We start from the raw sequence: 16,052 nt of genomic DNA on the forward strand, positions 1-16,052 counted from the left end.
TAAATAAGTAGAAAAAAGTATCTGTAATAGAGATGAATGAATATGCAAATAGATGAATAAATGAAGGAATGACTAAATAAATAAATGAATGGATTAATTAATTAAGGGTTCTACCACTGCAAAAGTTTAAGATCCACTTCAGTGATGATCTATGTTAATGACGTTTGTTGAATCCCTTTTTCTTTTATTTTATTTTTTGTTGTTGTTGTTGTTGTAGAAGGAAGCTTTTTGGAGCCAAGCCTGGAGAATGAAGGAAGCATCAGTGGCAGTGACTCGACATTTTACAGGCAATCTGAAGGTAACGTTCCTTTGGGGGAAAAAAAATTAAGCTACTATTACAACTTAAACCTCTGTATAAAAGATTGATTCGACTTGGTTTGCTTAGCCCAAAAGGGCAGCTGGGAGTGATGTATAGAAATCGCAAAGAGGCAGATTTTTAACTAGCCATAAAGAAAATTTTCCTAAAAGTTATAGTTATCCAGAAGTAGAAAATATTGCTTTGAAAGGTAACAAGTTCCCTGTTCCTTGAGGTCTTCAAGGAGAAGCTAGATGACTATTTATCGGGGATACTGGTGAAGGAAATCCCTAACCAGATCAAAGTTCTTCTTTAACTAGAGGCCAGGACTTTCTCCCTCTAACTTGTACTCACTGGTTCAAGGTCTACCCTCCTCAGCCCAAGCAGAGTATATCTTCTTCCATATGAAAATCCACAAATATTTGAATACAGTGTTCATGTCCACCCTCAGGCCTATAAACATCCCCTACTAAAAAGCATCCTGAGGGGACTGTCCTGGAAGTTAGGAAGACCTAGGTTTGAATTCTGCCTCCAGCTCTCACTAGCTGTATGATCCTAGTCAAGTTATTTATCCTTTCTGAATTTGTTTCTTCATCAGTAAAATGGGTTTAATAAGACCTGCTTTGCAGTGTGGTTGTCAGGATCAAATGAGATTATATGTTTTTTGAAAAGTGTGTTATATATCTTAAGTACTATATAAACATCAGGTTTTTTAATTGTTAATAATAGAAAATGTGATGTTTTAAATTATTTTTTTAACTCACTGCTTGTGAATAAAGAAAAAATATTTGCTTGGAGTTTTTTTTTTTAATTTAACTGCTCTGTTGTTGTTTTATCTGAATCATATTAAGCTTTCCTCTGTACTTGTGCTGATTCAATCTTTTAATTTATTTATGGGCCAGTTCATGTTCAAATGGGTTTTTCTTATATCATTTTTACCATATTCAGAGTCTAGCACTCTGTGATTCATAGGATCATAGATTTAGACCTGGGAGCAACCTTAGAAATAGATCAAGTCGGGGCAATTAGGTGGCACAGTGAATAGAGCACCGGCCCTGGAGTTAGGAGGACCTGTGTTCAAATCTGACTGCAGGCACTTAACACTTACTAGCTGTGTGACCTTGGGCAAGTCACTTAACCCCAATTGCCCAGCCTTCCCTCCTCCAAAAAGCAAAAAAAAAAAAAGAAATAGATCAAGTCCGGGAGGGTGAGACTAGGCCTCAAGAATCCCAAAATTCCCAAATGTTTCCCAAACCGGATGAAAATGTTATTGGGAAATGCTGAACAAAATAAACAAAAATACAGTGCAACAAAAGTAATGTTAACTGGTAGTGTTCTCAGTCAATATATAGCCATGGGGATCTGTTTCTATTTGAGTTTGACCCCACTGATCTAATATGGTCCCAATTTTGTGGATGAAGCAACTGAGGCCCAGAGGGGATAAGCCCCTTGTCCAAGTCACTCTGGTACTAAGGAACAGACACAGATTTTTGACTCAGAGGCTCTAAGTTATCTCCATTGCCTTCCTGCCTTTCTCATTGCCAATTGCCAATCTCCATCATCATGATCCATAAGAGTATATTCTAATGCTCACCTGAGGAAAGTAGCAAAGGATAATGGATGATTGAAACTGTCATTTCCAATCAAAAAAATATCATACACCATCTGGTAACATTTTTATTTCCTGACCAGGACATAGCATGATGGACACCCTGGCTGTGGCCTTGCGTGTTGCCGAAGAGGCCGTGGAAGAGGCAATTTCCAAGGCAGAAGCATCTGGTGACAGTCTGGTAAATGTTCTCTGATGTTGAATCTCACTCTATCATTAGCCCAATTATAGAGTATGTCCTTCAGTGGCATCATCTAGTTTGTAGGTTTCCCTTACCTTAAGAAAACCAACCTCTGGGGCAGCCAGGTAGCACAGCAAGTAAGAGCACCGGTTCCAGTGTTGGGATGACCTGGGATCGATTCTGGGCTCAGATACTTAGCACCACACCCAGAAATAACTGGCCGTGTAACCTTGAGCAACTTACTTAACCCCAATTGCTTAATAAAAAAAAAAAGAAAACCAGCCTCCCTGTTGGCACCAAAAGCCATTTTTAATCCAGTCTGTCAGAAGAGATATGTTGTAAATTCCTTGCATGCACTATTTTTCATTTGGTCTGTATGTCTACCAACTATAGCATGGGGAAATGTCTGTTTTCTTTTAGGACAAGCAGAATGAAGCTAGTTATCTACGTGAACACAAGGAGGAGTTGATAGAAGAGCTTGCCACCACCATAGTGCAGAAGGTGTGTTGCTATGTGTCTGTTACAGGATCTTGAAGTCAACTGTACCTCCCAGTCCAAAGCATTGACAAATGAGAAGAAAGTCTAAGAAATGTGTTAACTTTTTCTCTCTTCCTCGTCTTTCCCCTAGTCTATCTTCACTGAAAACACATCAAAACTTGCTAGACAGGGTAACATCACCTTCCTTTGGTTTCTGCCCAAGGTCCCTGCATGATCTCTGCCCCTTTCACTGAATATCCCAGTCACACCCACTTCCACTCCACCTCAAGGAGAAGAAGTAGTTCCTAAATGGGCCACCAAATTTAAGTGGAATTCACCTTGTATTATAGTCAGTCCTTCAGTAAAGTTCCTGTCCACACTATCCATGAAGAACCTTGTTTAGACCTTCCTTAGGGATAATGTATCTAAAACTGAAAGGGACCTTAGAAGTTGTCTCATATAGTCAAAGTCCCTTCATTTCACAAGTAAGGAAACTAAGGCCCAGAGAAGTCACAGAGTTAGTAAGCAGCAAAACCAGGATTTACCTTCAGATTTGGTAACTCCATGTTCAGTACTCTTTCTACTCTACCACACTCCCTTCCATAAAATTATCCCCTAGGACATTGCCGTGTGTGTGTGTGTGTGTGTTTGTATGTGTGTGTGTACCTAGTTAGTGTGTGTAGCCTAGCTAGTATTCCTGTGTGACTGAGCAAATGCCCAAAATATATTTAATTACTACAATCAACATGTAGGTTTTCGAAGAGGAAAAAAGACTCCTTCCAGTAACTAGTCACCTTTTATTGCCACCATTGCAGATTATAAGGAAGCAAAAAGGCAAAGGGGCACAGACAGAGAAGGACTCTGATTGGCCACTGCCCAGCAGCAGTGCTACGAAGGAGACCAGTCAGAGGATGGCGGCTCTTGCAGGGGACCAGCAGGCATCCTGCACACTCTTGGTACGTGAGCAATGGAAGTCATCATGGCGTGGGCTTCTACCACCTAGAAAGCAAAGCAAGGGAATGTTGACCACTAACTGCCATATGTTACCAAGCCCTCCACACACACAACTTATCAGCTCTTCCCGCTGAGGGTGGGAAGTATTGGTGAGAGAGTGATCTGCAGATTTCTGAGGGGAAAATCCACAAATTTCTAACTTTTATTAGAATGGTATTTCATTAAATGCCATTGCTTGGAAATAACAATAGCATGTATATAGCACTTTAAGGTTTGCTAAGCATTTTACAAATATTATCTAATGAGACCTGAGAACAAGGCACTATTATTATCCCCATTTTACAGAGGAGAAACTGAGGTTTGACTTTCCCAGGGCTATTGAGCTAATAAGTGTCTCAGGCAGGATTTGAAATAAGGTCTTCCTGATTCCAAGTCCAGCTTTCTACACCTAGCAGTGTAAGTAAGACTGACCAGGAAAAGTACATGCATTGGCGGAGCTTTGAACTAAAATTTGGAGAGGATTCTGTCCCACAAAGTACTGACAATAAAAGCTAAATTAGCTTTTGAGGGGCCTTGGGGTTCAGAAAATCTTGAGTAGTGTATTACAGTATGAAGAAGACGCTGACATCAGCTTAGAGTGTGAGTAGGTTAGCGATCTAAAAGCCTGACAATCCATCAGTCAACAAGCTTTTATTACATGCTTACAAGGCACTGTGCTAAGCCCTGGGAATACAAAGATCCTGCCTTCAAGGAGCTTACATTCTAATGGGGGAGAAAATGTGCAAGTAACTGTGTACATATGAACTCAGAGGGGGGGGGGTACTAGCAGTGGGGGGAGACACCAGGAGATCATCTCTTGCAAGAGATGATATTTGAGCTCCCTTTGCTTGTTCATTCATAGATAACCCAGTAATTACAAATTGCTGAGACTTTCACCATTTATTTGGAGAAAATTTTTCAAAATCATATCAATTAAAATTTTGAATTTTGAATTTTCTGCCTAGTGCGATACCTTGAACTTTCTGACCTCTTTTCTCACTAAAATACAAATTTCCTAGGTCCAGAGTTACAGAACATTGCATGTATTTTCAGATTTTTTTTTATTCTTGATAGATTTTATTTTTTTTCCTCTTTTTTTCCCTTAAAAAAGTCTTTCTTACATAGAATGACTCTGGGAGGAGAAAGGGAAAGAAACACAGGGGGTAATTTAGGTAATATAAAAGCAAAATATATCAATAAAATTATGCTTTTTAGAAAAGATGCAGATCACTGATGCTTGGTCCAGTCTCCAGCTATCTTCCTGACCCCTCCCCCCCACAGTCAGAAAGCGTGGGCATCTGAGCATGGGCTCAGCAAAGGCAGCATCTCTGCAATGCTTTTGAGGATTGCATCAGCCTCTCTTCCATTTTGGAATTGCTTGCAAGGAGACTTAAGGACTGGGAGGAGAGAGGCCCCTTTGCAGGTGGCAGAGGCTGGCTCATTATTCAGCTACAAATGCTCATGGTAGAAGAAAGAAAGTGGGATATCTTTAGGGTGCCGTGATAGGTTTACAGGGATCTGATGTTCCTAGATGGTTTTCCCTTATGTATTTCTGCTGTGTTGCCTTGTATCAGTTATATTCTAGAGGAAGTTGATGTGTCAGAACCTTGCTGCCAAACCCCCTGAGGTTTGGGGCAGATACCACCACAAGGTTTGAAGAAAAGGATACTTTGTTACAATGTCTAACTACATAGTTAGGCATAACAGGAAGGCTTCCGGAAGCAAGGGAAGACATGAGCATTTATAAAGAACCTACTATGCATCACATCCTGTTCTAACCACTTTTTACAAATATTATCCTCATTGATCTTCCCAAAAGCTCTGCAAGATGCAAGGTGCTATTTTTATCCCCATCTTACAGCTAAGGAAACTGAGGCAAAGTGACTTGCCCAAGGACAAATACTAAGTATCTGAGGTTAATTTGAACTCAGGGTTTCCTGATCCCAAGCCCTGCACCACCTCTTAAGAAGGAAGTGGAACTTTCTAGATCTACAACATCCTTTGGACTTTCTCCCGTTTTTTTTTTTTTAATTTTAGACTTAAATACACAATAAGAAAAGAAAAAGAAACATTATAAACTTAAATACAAAATAAGAAAAGAAAAAAAGCATGTCATGTGCACAGCAGAGCGTAAGAGAAGATTCAAAATAAATAGCAATAAATTTCCATTTCAAGAAAGCCTATGTAATAAATACTACACGTTATATTGAGAGCCGTCCGTCTTTTTTCTGCTTCCTTGTAAGTTTTCTTTTGTTCTCTGCTGTGCACTTTTTCTTTTTTCCCATTTTCTAAGTCATACCAGTGTGTGAGGCTGAAGGAACCTGACACTGGGCTTCCTGTCTACTGGACTATGCTCTAGAACCCCAGACTTTCCTGCCTATGGCCCCAGCAGATGGTGAGAAGACCTAGAGCAGTCAGGAGGAGCTCCTTGGCATTCCCCCTCTCATCTTCCCCTACTATCTCTGAGAATTACAGACAGATAGGGAATGCCTAGGTCTAAAGGTGAAACAGCTTTGCCTCTGGAGGGTGTAAAAGGCTAGGGCAGACCACAGTTAGGGCTGGGAAAACAGAGCAAGAGGCGTCACAATATAACCTTAATGCCGGTGCTAAGTTTCCTGGGAGATACAAGCCCCAGGAAATACATAGAAAGATTGGCATCCCACTAGAGGAGAGGTTAATGCTGTAAGAAGCATGCAGAAACTAAGAATGACTGAAAGAACAGCAAATTCATGTCTCCCATTTCACACTCCATCTGGACTCTGTGACCATTTACTCCTTAAATGGGATGCTGAGTTCTTTTTTTTCCTTCTACAGTGTGCTTTTCTTCTCTCTGTGTCTTTCTGTGAGTCTCTGTCTCTATCTCACCACTGTCTCTCTCTTTGTTTCTATGTCTCTTTCACTGTCTTTCTGTTTCTGCCTCTGTCCTTCTCTCCCTCCTCTTTTTTCTGTCTCAATTTCACCATTTCTGTTACTGTCTCTGTCTCTCTATCACTGTCTGTCTCTACTTCTGTCCCTATTCTCTCTCTCTCTCTCTCTCTCTCTCTCTCTCTCTCTCTCTCTCTCTCTCTCTCTCTCTCTCTCTCTGTCTCTCCGTCTCTCTGTCTCTGTCTGTCTGTCTGTCTCTCTCTGTTTCTATCTCTCTCTGTCTCTCTGTATACATGTCACTGTCTCTATTTCTCTCTGTCCTTCTCTTCCTCCCTCTCTCTTCTCTGCCTCTATTTGTCTCTGTCTCTCTTCTCTCTCTCTTCCTCTCTCTCTAAATCTGCCTTTTAATTATCTCTGTCTCTCTCATAGCTGCATCTACACAAGCATAATATGTGTATGATGTGACTCCGTTGTCCTAAAATCAATACATATACTACTCTACCTCAGAGTGATTATAAAGAAAATGTCATAAAAATTATGATGCTATATAAATGCGAGTTATTATCCAAATTCATGACATTATTCATATTCATTTGATGTAACTGATATGATAGAAATCAGTATGCATGTATTAGCAGCCATGACAAAGGATGCCCTCGGAAACTAGGATCAATAAATTCTTGTGCCTACAGCAAGTATTCTGCAAATATTAAACACTTAAAAATGTTTGCCACAATAATAGCATAGGCATAATTGGCAGGACAGTGCAAATGAGAATTTATTTTCACTGAATCATTGTAGATTGAGAACTGTCTATACAGAGATATGCTATCTAACTCTGCTTATTGGTTCTGCAAAAACAATGTTAGTTGAAATCGGGGAAGGAAGTTTAATCAGCACAATACTATCCAAGTAATGGTATGACAATGAGCTTCCCCAAAAACTTCTTCTTTAAGCTGATTTACTTACCTCTGGATATATAATCATATCCTGACTACCCCAATCCTATACCACGTAAGCCCCAGAAGAATAAGAGTCTCCATTGTTTGTAGCCCCAGTGCTTAACACAGGCAGGACCTCACAAATAAATGAAGATTGAATTATGAAACATCAAAGTGAGTTTGGTTATAATGCATCATTATCATCATGGGCATTATTAGAAAGTGATTTATGTCAGGCAGAATTATATTAAGAGATATCAAGACTAGAAAAAGAGAGTAGTTCACTTCACTAATATCAAACATCTATCAGAAAGATAGAGATATTTACAAAGCAATGGGCAAGTACAAACTTGATTGCAGAAAGGTTTAATCTAAGTAAGAGGAAAAATTGGTGCCAAATACCAGCATCCAATTATATGCAAATAATGATAAATCATCTTTATATATTTCTTTTAAAAGTTTGGACAGGACCCCTTTTGTAATCACTTTGTTTATATTACTATATGGACTTGAAAGCAACACAGTTGGGAAATGTTTAATAAAAAGGTGCTTACTCTGTGCCACGAATTGGATTAGGCATTATGAAATAAGAGAAGTGTTACATATGGTGCTTGCCTTCTAGGAGAGTCAGTGAGGTATTGGAAGAGAATACAATTCAACAAGATGAGGGTTCAAATCTCCCCTCCAACACTTACTAGTAATGTGGTATTCGACCTAACTGAGCCTCACTTTCTTAATCTATAAAGCAGAAATCATAAACCCTGCAGTATCTACTTCCTATGTTTATTGTAAGGATCAATTGAGATGATGTTTTTTTTAAGTACTATATAAATGTAAGCTAGTGATATGTACCACAATTGACTCAAAGGCATGAAGCAATTAGAGAACAATGCAATTTACTTTACACGAAGTGCAAAAATTGTGTACTACAGAATCTATGTGCTAGAGTAATTCAGAAAAAAAAAAAAAACATTAAAAGCTACATCGCTAGAAACAGCAGAGCAGGGCTCCGTGGAAGAAATAAGATTTTCTGAGCCTTGAAGGATGGCTGGGATTTACACAGACAATAAGGAGGACGGGCATTTGGCTTAGATGAGACAGAAGGAGTGAATTTCTTTTAAAGTCGTCTGTGATTCAGATTTTTTACAGATTCAGACTGATCTTCCCCATCATTAGAAGGAATTAGTGAGATTTGACTGTGTCTTCTATCGGATGTTTTTTTCCAAAGCATTTCCTGCACCCTGGGGAAAAAAATAACAGCACTTTTTTCCAAATTACAGAGCCACCTTGTTTAGTAACACTAACTGTGCGGTGCCTCATTTCCTACCAAGCATTCATCAGGGTCACTTGTCACAGGAGATGGAACGCAAGACTGATGACACCATCTGTTTGTCATTAGGGCTAACCACATGTGAAGCCCAGTGGCCTGACTCAGGATCTGAGCTCAAAGAGGAAATTATTCCCTATTATGTTTAAACTTCTCAAAGCAAGGATAGAACAAATTCACTTTTTCCCTCAACTAATTAGAGAAATACCAGCTGAGAGCAGCTTAAAATATCCATCCAAGTCATTGACTAAGGGAAAAAATCTCCAGCTTTCCTCCTTTAGACCACTAAGATGAAATTCAACAACCACTGAGAGCTTTTTATTTCTGTGGTTATTACATGGGTAGAATTTGGAGTTATTTTAAGACAAAATTGGCGGGGGGGGCTTTAACTCTCCTCCAGAGTTTTCAAAGGCTTCCCTTTGTTTTGTTATATTTAATAACCTGGGGCATCTAGGTGGCACAGTGCATAGAGCTCGGGGTCTGGAGACAGGAAAACTCATCTTCCTGAGTTCAAATCTGACCTCAGACATTTACTAGCTGGGTAACCCTGGGCAAGTCACTTAACCCTCTTTGCCTCAGTTTCCTCATCTGTAAAATGAGCTGGAGAAGGAAATGGCAAGCCACTCTAGTATCTTTGCCAAGAAACTGCCTAAAGGGAGTCATGAAGAGTGGGACATGACTGAAAATGACTGAACGACAACAAATTAGGGCAATGAGAAAAGGAAGCGAAAAGAAATGAAAGAAATTGTGGAGATAAGAAGTGAGAGAATGGATAAATGGAATCCGCAAAAGAGTCAACCCACTTGCCTCCCATTCCCCCATTACAAAGATTTTATAGGGACTGCAAGCTGCAAGATTGTGTGATTTAAATAACTAAATCCTTTCTTATAGCTTTACCAGGTAGGGTAACACTATCCAATGATCAAGAAAATATGTATATAGTGCCATCTTCTGGACAATAAATTCGTTTCTGTTAACTGATGGAAAAATGAGTTTGTTCAACAAACACTGAGAGATTTTTGTGTCCAAGGCATCTTTCAGGGCGCTAAGGAGGGTTTGACCTATTTTTATGATTTTTATGATTTCATTGCTATGGAAAACTCTACTAATATAGGTTTGGTCTTAATCAACATTTAAGAGTTAGAGTTGGCTGGGGCCCTGAGAGGTTAAGTGACATGTACAGGGTCACACTGCTAGTAATATGTCACAGACCTTAAGCCCTTATGTAGTCCAAGGTCAGTTCTCTATTCACACTCCTTCTCTAGTACTAAGCTTCTTCTTCTCACAATATAAATATTCTTCCCAGGGGTTTCTGGCGACAGCTATATTTTCCCCCCTTAACAATGATGTCCAGCTGTGAGTTGAACATGTCTATTGGCTCCTGGTTGAGATCTACTCATATAATATATGACCAGTAGATTTTCAAAATGCCAAGGAGAAATGTTGCCCCAAATCTTTTGAATGCTTTCTGTGAGACCCATCTTCACTCTCCTGTTTACTGAATTTTAAAAAGCAGAGTCTTACTCAACAAACCCAGTAACCCTCAGCTAACAACTAGGAATAGCCCTAACAATTTTAGATGAAAAATGTGGTCTCCTACCTCTTGGCTAATTGTCTGTGTACATCAGTAAAGGAATAAATAATGTCTAGTTTAGTGATAGTGTTCGATATGACTACATTTCTTCAGTTTGCCAGGGGACCTGGCAGGTTTGCAATCTCCTATAGAGGGGAATTCCCAATTGAAACATGTAGTTTTGCATAAAGGAATTGGAATTAATACTTTTTGAGGGTTAACATGAAAGTTCCTCCCTGCCCCCCCATACTAATAATTTTACCAGGCTCTACTGACTGATAGGATCAGAGTAAATTACAGCCAGAAAGGGACCCTAAGGATTTTCTAATCAAGCCTCCTCTGATACACATATGCACACATACACATACACACACAGACATACACATTATCTACCTATATATTAGTATTATATGCATGTGATTATAACTTAAATACATATGTGTATATATGTCAATATGTATGTGTATATACATATAGTATTACAAAATATCCCAAAAGTCTTAGTGTAGTTTTAACCTAACTGCACTAAGATTTTTGGGATAACCTACACATATATGTGTTTGTATATGTAATGAAATATAATATGTAATGCATATGTACATGTTATTATTATATATATTATATATGTCATCTTATAGAGATAGGTATAATCATGAGAGCTGACAAAGTTTCCAATCAATAAACCGTTATTAAATGTATTAAATGCCTACTATGTACCAGGTGCTATGCTACTAAGCATTGAGGGTATAAAAGGGTAAAACAGTCCTTCCCCTCAGGGAGCCTCAGAAGGGAGAGAGGGAAGGAGGATAAAGGGAGGGAGAAAGAAAGAAAAAGAAAGAAGGAGGAGCAGGAGACTCAGGACAGAACCTTGGGGAACAGTCACAAATAGGGAACATGATGTGGATGATAAGTCAGCAAAGGAAATTAAAAAGAACCAATGATCAAACAAGTAAGAGGTGAACCCGGACAGTAGTTCCCTCCCAAATGACCTGGTATTTAACCAGTTTGTATATATTTGAGTTTACTGACTTTGTATTTAGGCTCTCGTTTTTAAAAAAAAATTTTTCAATTAAAAAGCATTTATTTTTATCTCCCTACCTCCTGTCTCCCATTGGAATAGAAAAGAAAAAAAGGAAAAAATCCTATTAACAAATACTCATAAATAGAACCAGGAGACCTGTTTATCTAATAATATCATAAAGATGACCAACTGGGGCGGCTATGTGGCACAGTGAATAGAGCACCAGCCCTGGAGTCAGGAGGACCTGAGTTCAAATCCGGCCTCAGACATTTAACACAAAAGCTAGCTGTGTGACCTTGGGCGAGTCACTTAACTCCAATTGCCCTAAAAAAAGGCAATAAATAAATGAAGATGACCAACCTTGAAAGACTTTAGAACACTGGTCAATTCAATGATCAGCCCATGATGAAGCAGGCTACTCACCTCCTGTTAGAGTGGAGTGACTCAGGGTACAGAATAAGCCATACGTTTTTGGACACAATATCCATATATGTATATTCTTGTTTCCCCCATTAGAATGTCAGCTTGTTGGGATCGACATTGTTTCATTCTTTGCACTTAGATCCCCAACAAGTACATAGTGCCTGGTATACAGTAGGTGCTTAGTAAATATTTGTTGATTAATTGCTTGATTGATCATCTACTGTGAGTCTGAAAAACTGGCAGCTATTCCCTTTAAGACTCCGTCTCTTATTTCAGCAGAGGTCCCAGTCCGCATTCTCCCTCACTGGTGAAGAGGCTCCAAGCAAAGAGGCGAAGGTCTCAGTCCCCCTGGAGACCCTGTGGGCAGAGCAGAGGGTCCAGGTGCAGAAACCAAAGGAACAAGAGAGCGCTGCCTTACCCAGCTGGAAGAGCATGGACAGACTGGATGAGACAAGTAACCATTTTAATACATTTACAGTAGGTCTGCATCTTTGAAAGGCAATCTGTGGTTGCTTATTAGCCCTCACGACGGGAGCCTTGACTATGAGTCCAAAATAACTCTCATTTTTCAAATGCTGAAGCTGGGCCAAACCCCATGATCTTGTTGGCAGTAGCTAAGGAAGGTGACCAGGGAGAACTGAGGGGATCTCCAGGGCGCACGCGCCCAATCTATCCCAAAGCTTCCCGGTTCCCTCATAAGCTCCAAAGATAGTTGTAATGATGGCTTATAAGAACTCACCTTTATGGAGTGATTCAGTGTTTCCATAGCACCTCTCTCACAATGAGATTTTTTTGTTGATGGATTGCTCCAGGGAAAAAACTCCAGGGAAGTTATTTCCATTTTACAGATGAGGAAACCGAGGTACAGAAGGTTAAGTACCTTGCCTGATGCCAGCTCCATTTCTCTTTTCACCATATCACACACCTAGTAATAAGCTTCTGTCTAGCTGATGCTCAGCATTTGAGATATAAATAACAGGGGCATCCAAGCCTTACATTCTGTCTTTTCCATGGTCTCATTGATTGTTCCTACTTCCCAAGCTGATATGGCAGTACTTGGTACAATGCAAAGAGTACCAGACTTGGAGTTAGGAAAACCTGCCTTCAGATCCAGCCTCAGCTGTGTGACCCTGGGCAAGTCATTTAACCTAACATATCCAGTTTCTTCATCTATAAAATGAGGATGATATCACCTACCTCCCAGCATTGTCATAAGGATCAAATGAGGTGATGTATGTAAAACACTTTGAAAACCTTAAGACACTATACAAATGCTAGTTGCTGTTGTTATTACAAACTACAATAACAATTATTATATCAAAGTGGTGCCCATTCTTGGCTTCTCCACCTAGAATAATAGAATCAAAGAGTATTAGGGAACATTAGTGATCATTTAGCTAATGCCTTCATTTTATAGGTTGGGGAAACAGAGGTCAGATGGTTTGCCTAACATCACATGCCTCTTTAGAGACAGAATGTGTACTCACACCCCAGGTTCCAACCCCAGGCTTCCAATCTTAGTCCTATGCTCTCAAGCCATATTGTCCCTTCCATCAAGATTCACCATGGGATTCCTTTAAACTGGGGACTTGCCTAATACCCCTGAAAATACATCCCATTTGTAAAACTTCATTTGATGCACACTAGAAGGCCCCCATTGCATATAAGCATTAGAGGCAATGTGTTATAGTAGGAAGCATGACTTGATTCCTTCTGGAATCGGAAGACTCAGGAACAAATTCCAGCTTGGACACTTACTATCTGTGGGAACTTAGGCAGTGTACTTCCTCTCTCTGTGACCCAGTTTTTTTCCTATAAAAATGAGGATCTCCAAAGTCCTACCCATCCTTAAGTCCTATTAAATTCATTTTCTCTCTCAGACTTAGTTTCCTTATCTATTCCATAGCTATATCTCTAAATATTATATATATATACATATATATGAAGTAGGGGTGGTTCTAATAATTATGTTGTTGCTAATAATTATATGCCCTACTCTTCATGACCACATTCGAGTTTTCTTGGCAGAGATCCTGGAGTGGTTTGCCATTTCCTTCTCCAGCTCATTTTACAGATGAGGAAACTGAGGCAAACAGGGTTCAATGACTTGCCCAGGGTTGCACAGCTAGTAAGTGCCTAAGGCCAGATTTGAACTCTTGAAGATGAGTCTTCCTGACTTCAGGTCCAACACTCTGTGCACTATGGCGCCACCTAGCTGTCTAATAATAATTACAGATGACACTTATATGGGTTTTACATCCCTTCTCTCCTTTGATCCTCAAACACCCCCAGCAGGAGAGAGACTGCAGCTGTTAGTTATTCTCATTCTACAAAGGAAAAAACAGAGGTTCAGAAAAGTTAGGTGATTTGTCCATGGTCACACAGCTCATAAGTGTCAGAGACAGAATTCAAATCTGAATTTTCCAGACCCAACATCACTGGACTCTCTTTGTAATCTGTACTTTCCACTGAACCGCACTGCCTCTCTTCATCAACCTACCTCATAGGGTTATTGAGTGGGGAACCTTTTGTCAGCCTTAAAATGTGACATAAAGAGAAGTTATTACCATTCAGATTAACTTTTTAAAATAATATTAATTATAACAAATAATTGTATCACATCTAATAAATATAAAATTAATATTATAAAATCATTTCAGTGATATTATTGCTATGTTAATGGTGGTGTTAATAACAAAGCAAGGCAGACCTGTGTAAGTCATTTAAATGTGTATGTACAAAAACTTGACTTCTTGGTGGGCATAAAAGACACAAGAGGCCAGCAACGTTTCCTGAAGAGCATCTGGCTGCCGGGCATTCTGGTGGTGATGCTGGTAAGCATTTTAACCCAAGACCCCCCACACAAAGGCTGTCTAATTTGTTTAACCACAGAGCAAATTATCTCTGGGGGCCATTTCTCCATTAGACAGCGCTGAAGCTGAAATGGAAGAAGTAAAGCGGCCGCAAGGGATGAGGATGAGTCTTCTCAGTTTATTAATGAATGTTGTCCTATTTTTTCCATTGTTGTTTATGCTCCTGGAGAGCAGTCGGTCAAAAAGGCCCATTCATCCATAACACCTGCAAGCCACTGAGCACCCAGGGTCAAGGAAACGTAACAATCCCAAGCTCACATCTTGGCAGCTCTAAGAGAATTTAGCAGCTCCAAGAACCCCCTCCCCCCAAAGGGTGTCACCACCTCAGTTTGGCCAGAGAGGTGAGCAAATGGGCACTAAAACACCTTTGCCCAGAGTTTCCTTCCTTGCCTTCTTCTAGCCAGTATATGGGTCACATTGCAGTGCATTTGAAGAGAATTCAGATGGCAGACTTTACTTAAATCCCTCCATCAAAGGCAAGATGTTTAACCTCTGTGGCTCACAAGTTCTACAGTTTTGAAAAGTGGGATTTGAGGTTCTCATCCATGCACTTACCTTCCAGTGACATGGTGTCCCATGCCAATAGAAGAACATGCCAGAGGACGGGCAAAGTTAGCTTTGTCATTTGGAGTTATTGTAATACCAGCTTTCATTCCTAGAGTGTCCTAAGGCTGATTAGAGCAGGGCTGTCAGACTTAAACAGAGAAGGATCCCTGAAGGCGGCATATTAACTTAGAAATTCACAAATCAACATTGTCTAGGTAGTATTGTCATTTTATTTATTTTATTTAATATTTTTCAATTAGATTTTAATCTGGTTCTGGATAAGAGCACATTATTATTTTTATTGATGAGAAAATTAAGGCTAAGAGAGGTGAGGTGACATGTTCAAACTGCTAGAAGGTGTCCGAGCTAGGATTCAAAGCCTGGTCTCTCCTGCCAAGTCCCACCATGGTGCTTCCATGACACCATCAGAATGTTTGCTCACCAAATGTGCTTTGACCTGAAGCTCAACTCTAATCCCATTTACTGGATTATAGGTTTAGAGTTTGAAGGCCCTAAAAGGTAATCTATTCCATCTCCCTCCTTTTACAGATCCACCCTGCCCTAGCCCAGTTAAGAAAAGCAACTTGGGGATGGCTAGGTGGCGCAGTGAATAGTGCATGAGCCCTGGAGTCAGAAGGACCTGAGTTCAAATCTGACCTCAGACATTTAATACTTGCTAGCCCTGTGACCTTGGGCAAGTCACTTAACCCCGATTGCCCTGCCTTCCCCCCTCCAAAAAGAAAAAAAAACTTGGCAGACTGAAATGTAGATTTGGAAGTTAAAAGGTCTGAGTCCCAGCACTGAAAGTCATTTTACTACTTGGACTCACAATTTCTTCATCTGTAAGATTTCCAAACTTATTTGGCCTACTCCTCACTTTAAAAAAAAAAAAATTACTCAGCACCCCCTCCCCTGGAAATCTTTCTTT

The 16,052-nt window shown here is 39.9% G+C and overlaps 1 protein-coding gene across 2 annotated transcripts in view; it reads left to right on the top strand.

Moving 5' to 3' along the window:
• MYRIP (myosin VIIA and Rab interacting protein) overlaps positions 1-16,052 on the top strand; it is a 435,525-nt gene that overhangs the window by 353,231 nt on the left and 66,242 nt on the right. The window contains exons 5-9 of one of the 2 annotated variants that reach the window (XM_069088306.1): positions 218-298; positions 1,988-2,085; positions 2,506-2,586; positions 3,378-3,518; positions 11,982-12,159. In XM_069088306.1, coding sequence (XP_068944407.1) covers positions 218-298; positions 1,988-2,085; positions 2,506-2,586; positions 3,378-3,518; positions 11,982-12,159 — 579 coding nt within the window. The remainder of the gene's footprint in view (positions 1-217; positions 299-1,987; positions 2,086-2,505; positions 2,587-3,377; positions 3,519-11,981; positions 12,160-16,052) is intronic. The other variant, XM_069088307.1, reaches the window with a different exon arrangement.

The sequence above is a fragment of the Petaurus breviceps genome, unplaced genomic scaffold (genome assembly GCF_028583685.1).
Source record: "Petaurus breviceps papuanus isolate PSGF00001 unplaced genomic scaffold, PetGlider_PUasm1.0 185, whole genome shotgun sequence".
Classification (NCBI taxonomy): Eukaryota; Metazoa; Chordata; class Mammalia; order Diprotodontia; family Petauridae; genus Petaurus; species Petaurus breviceps.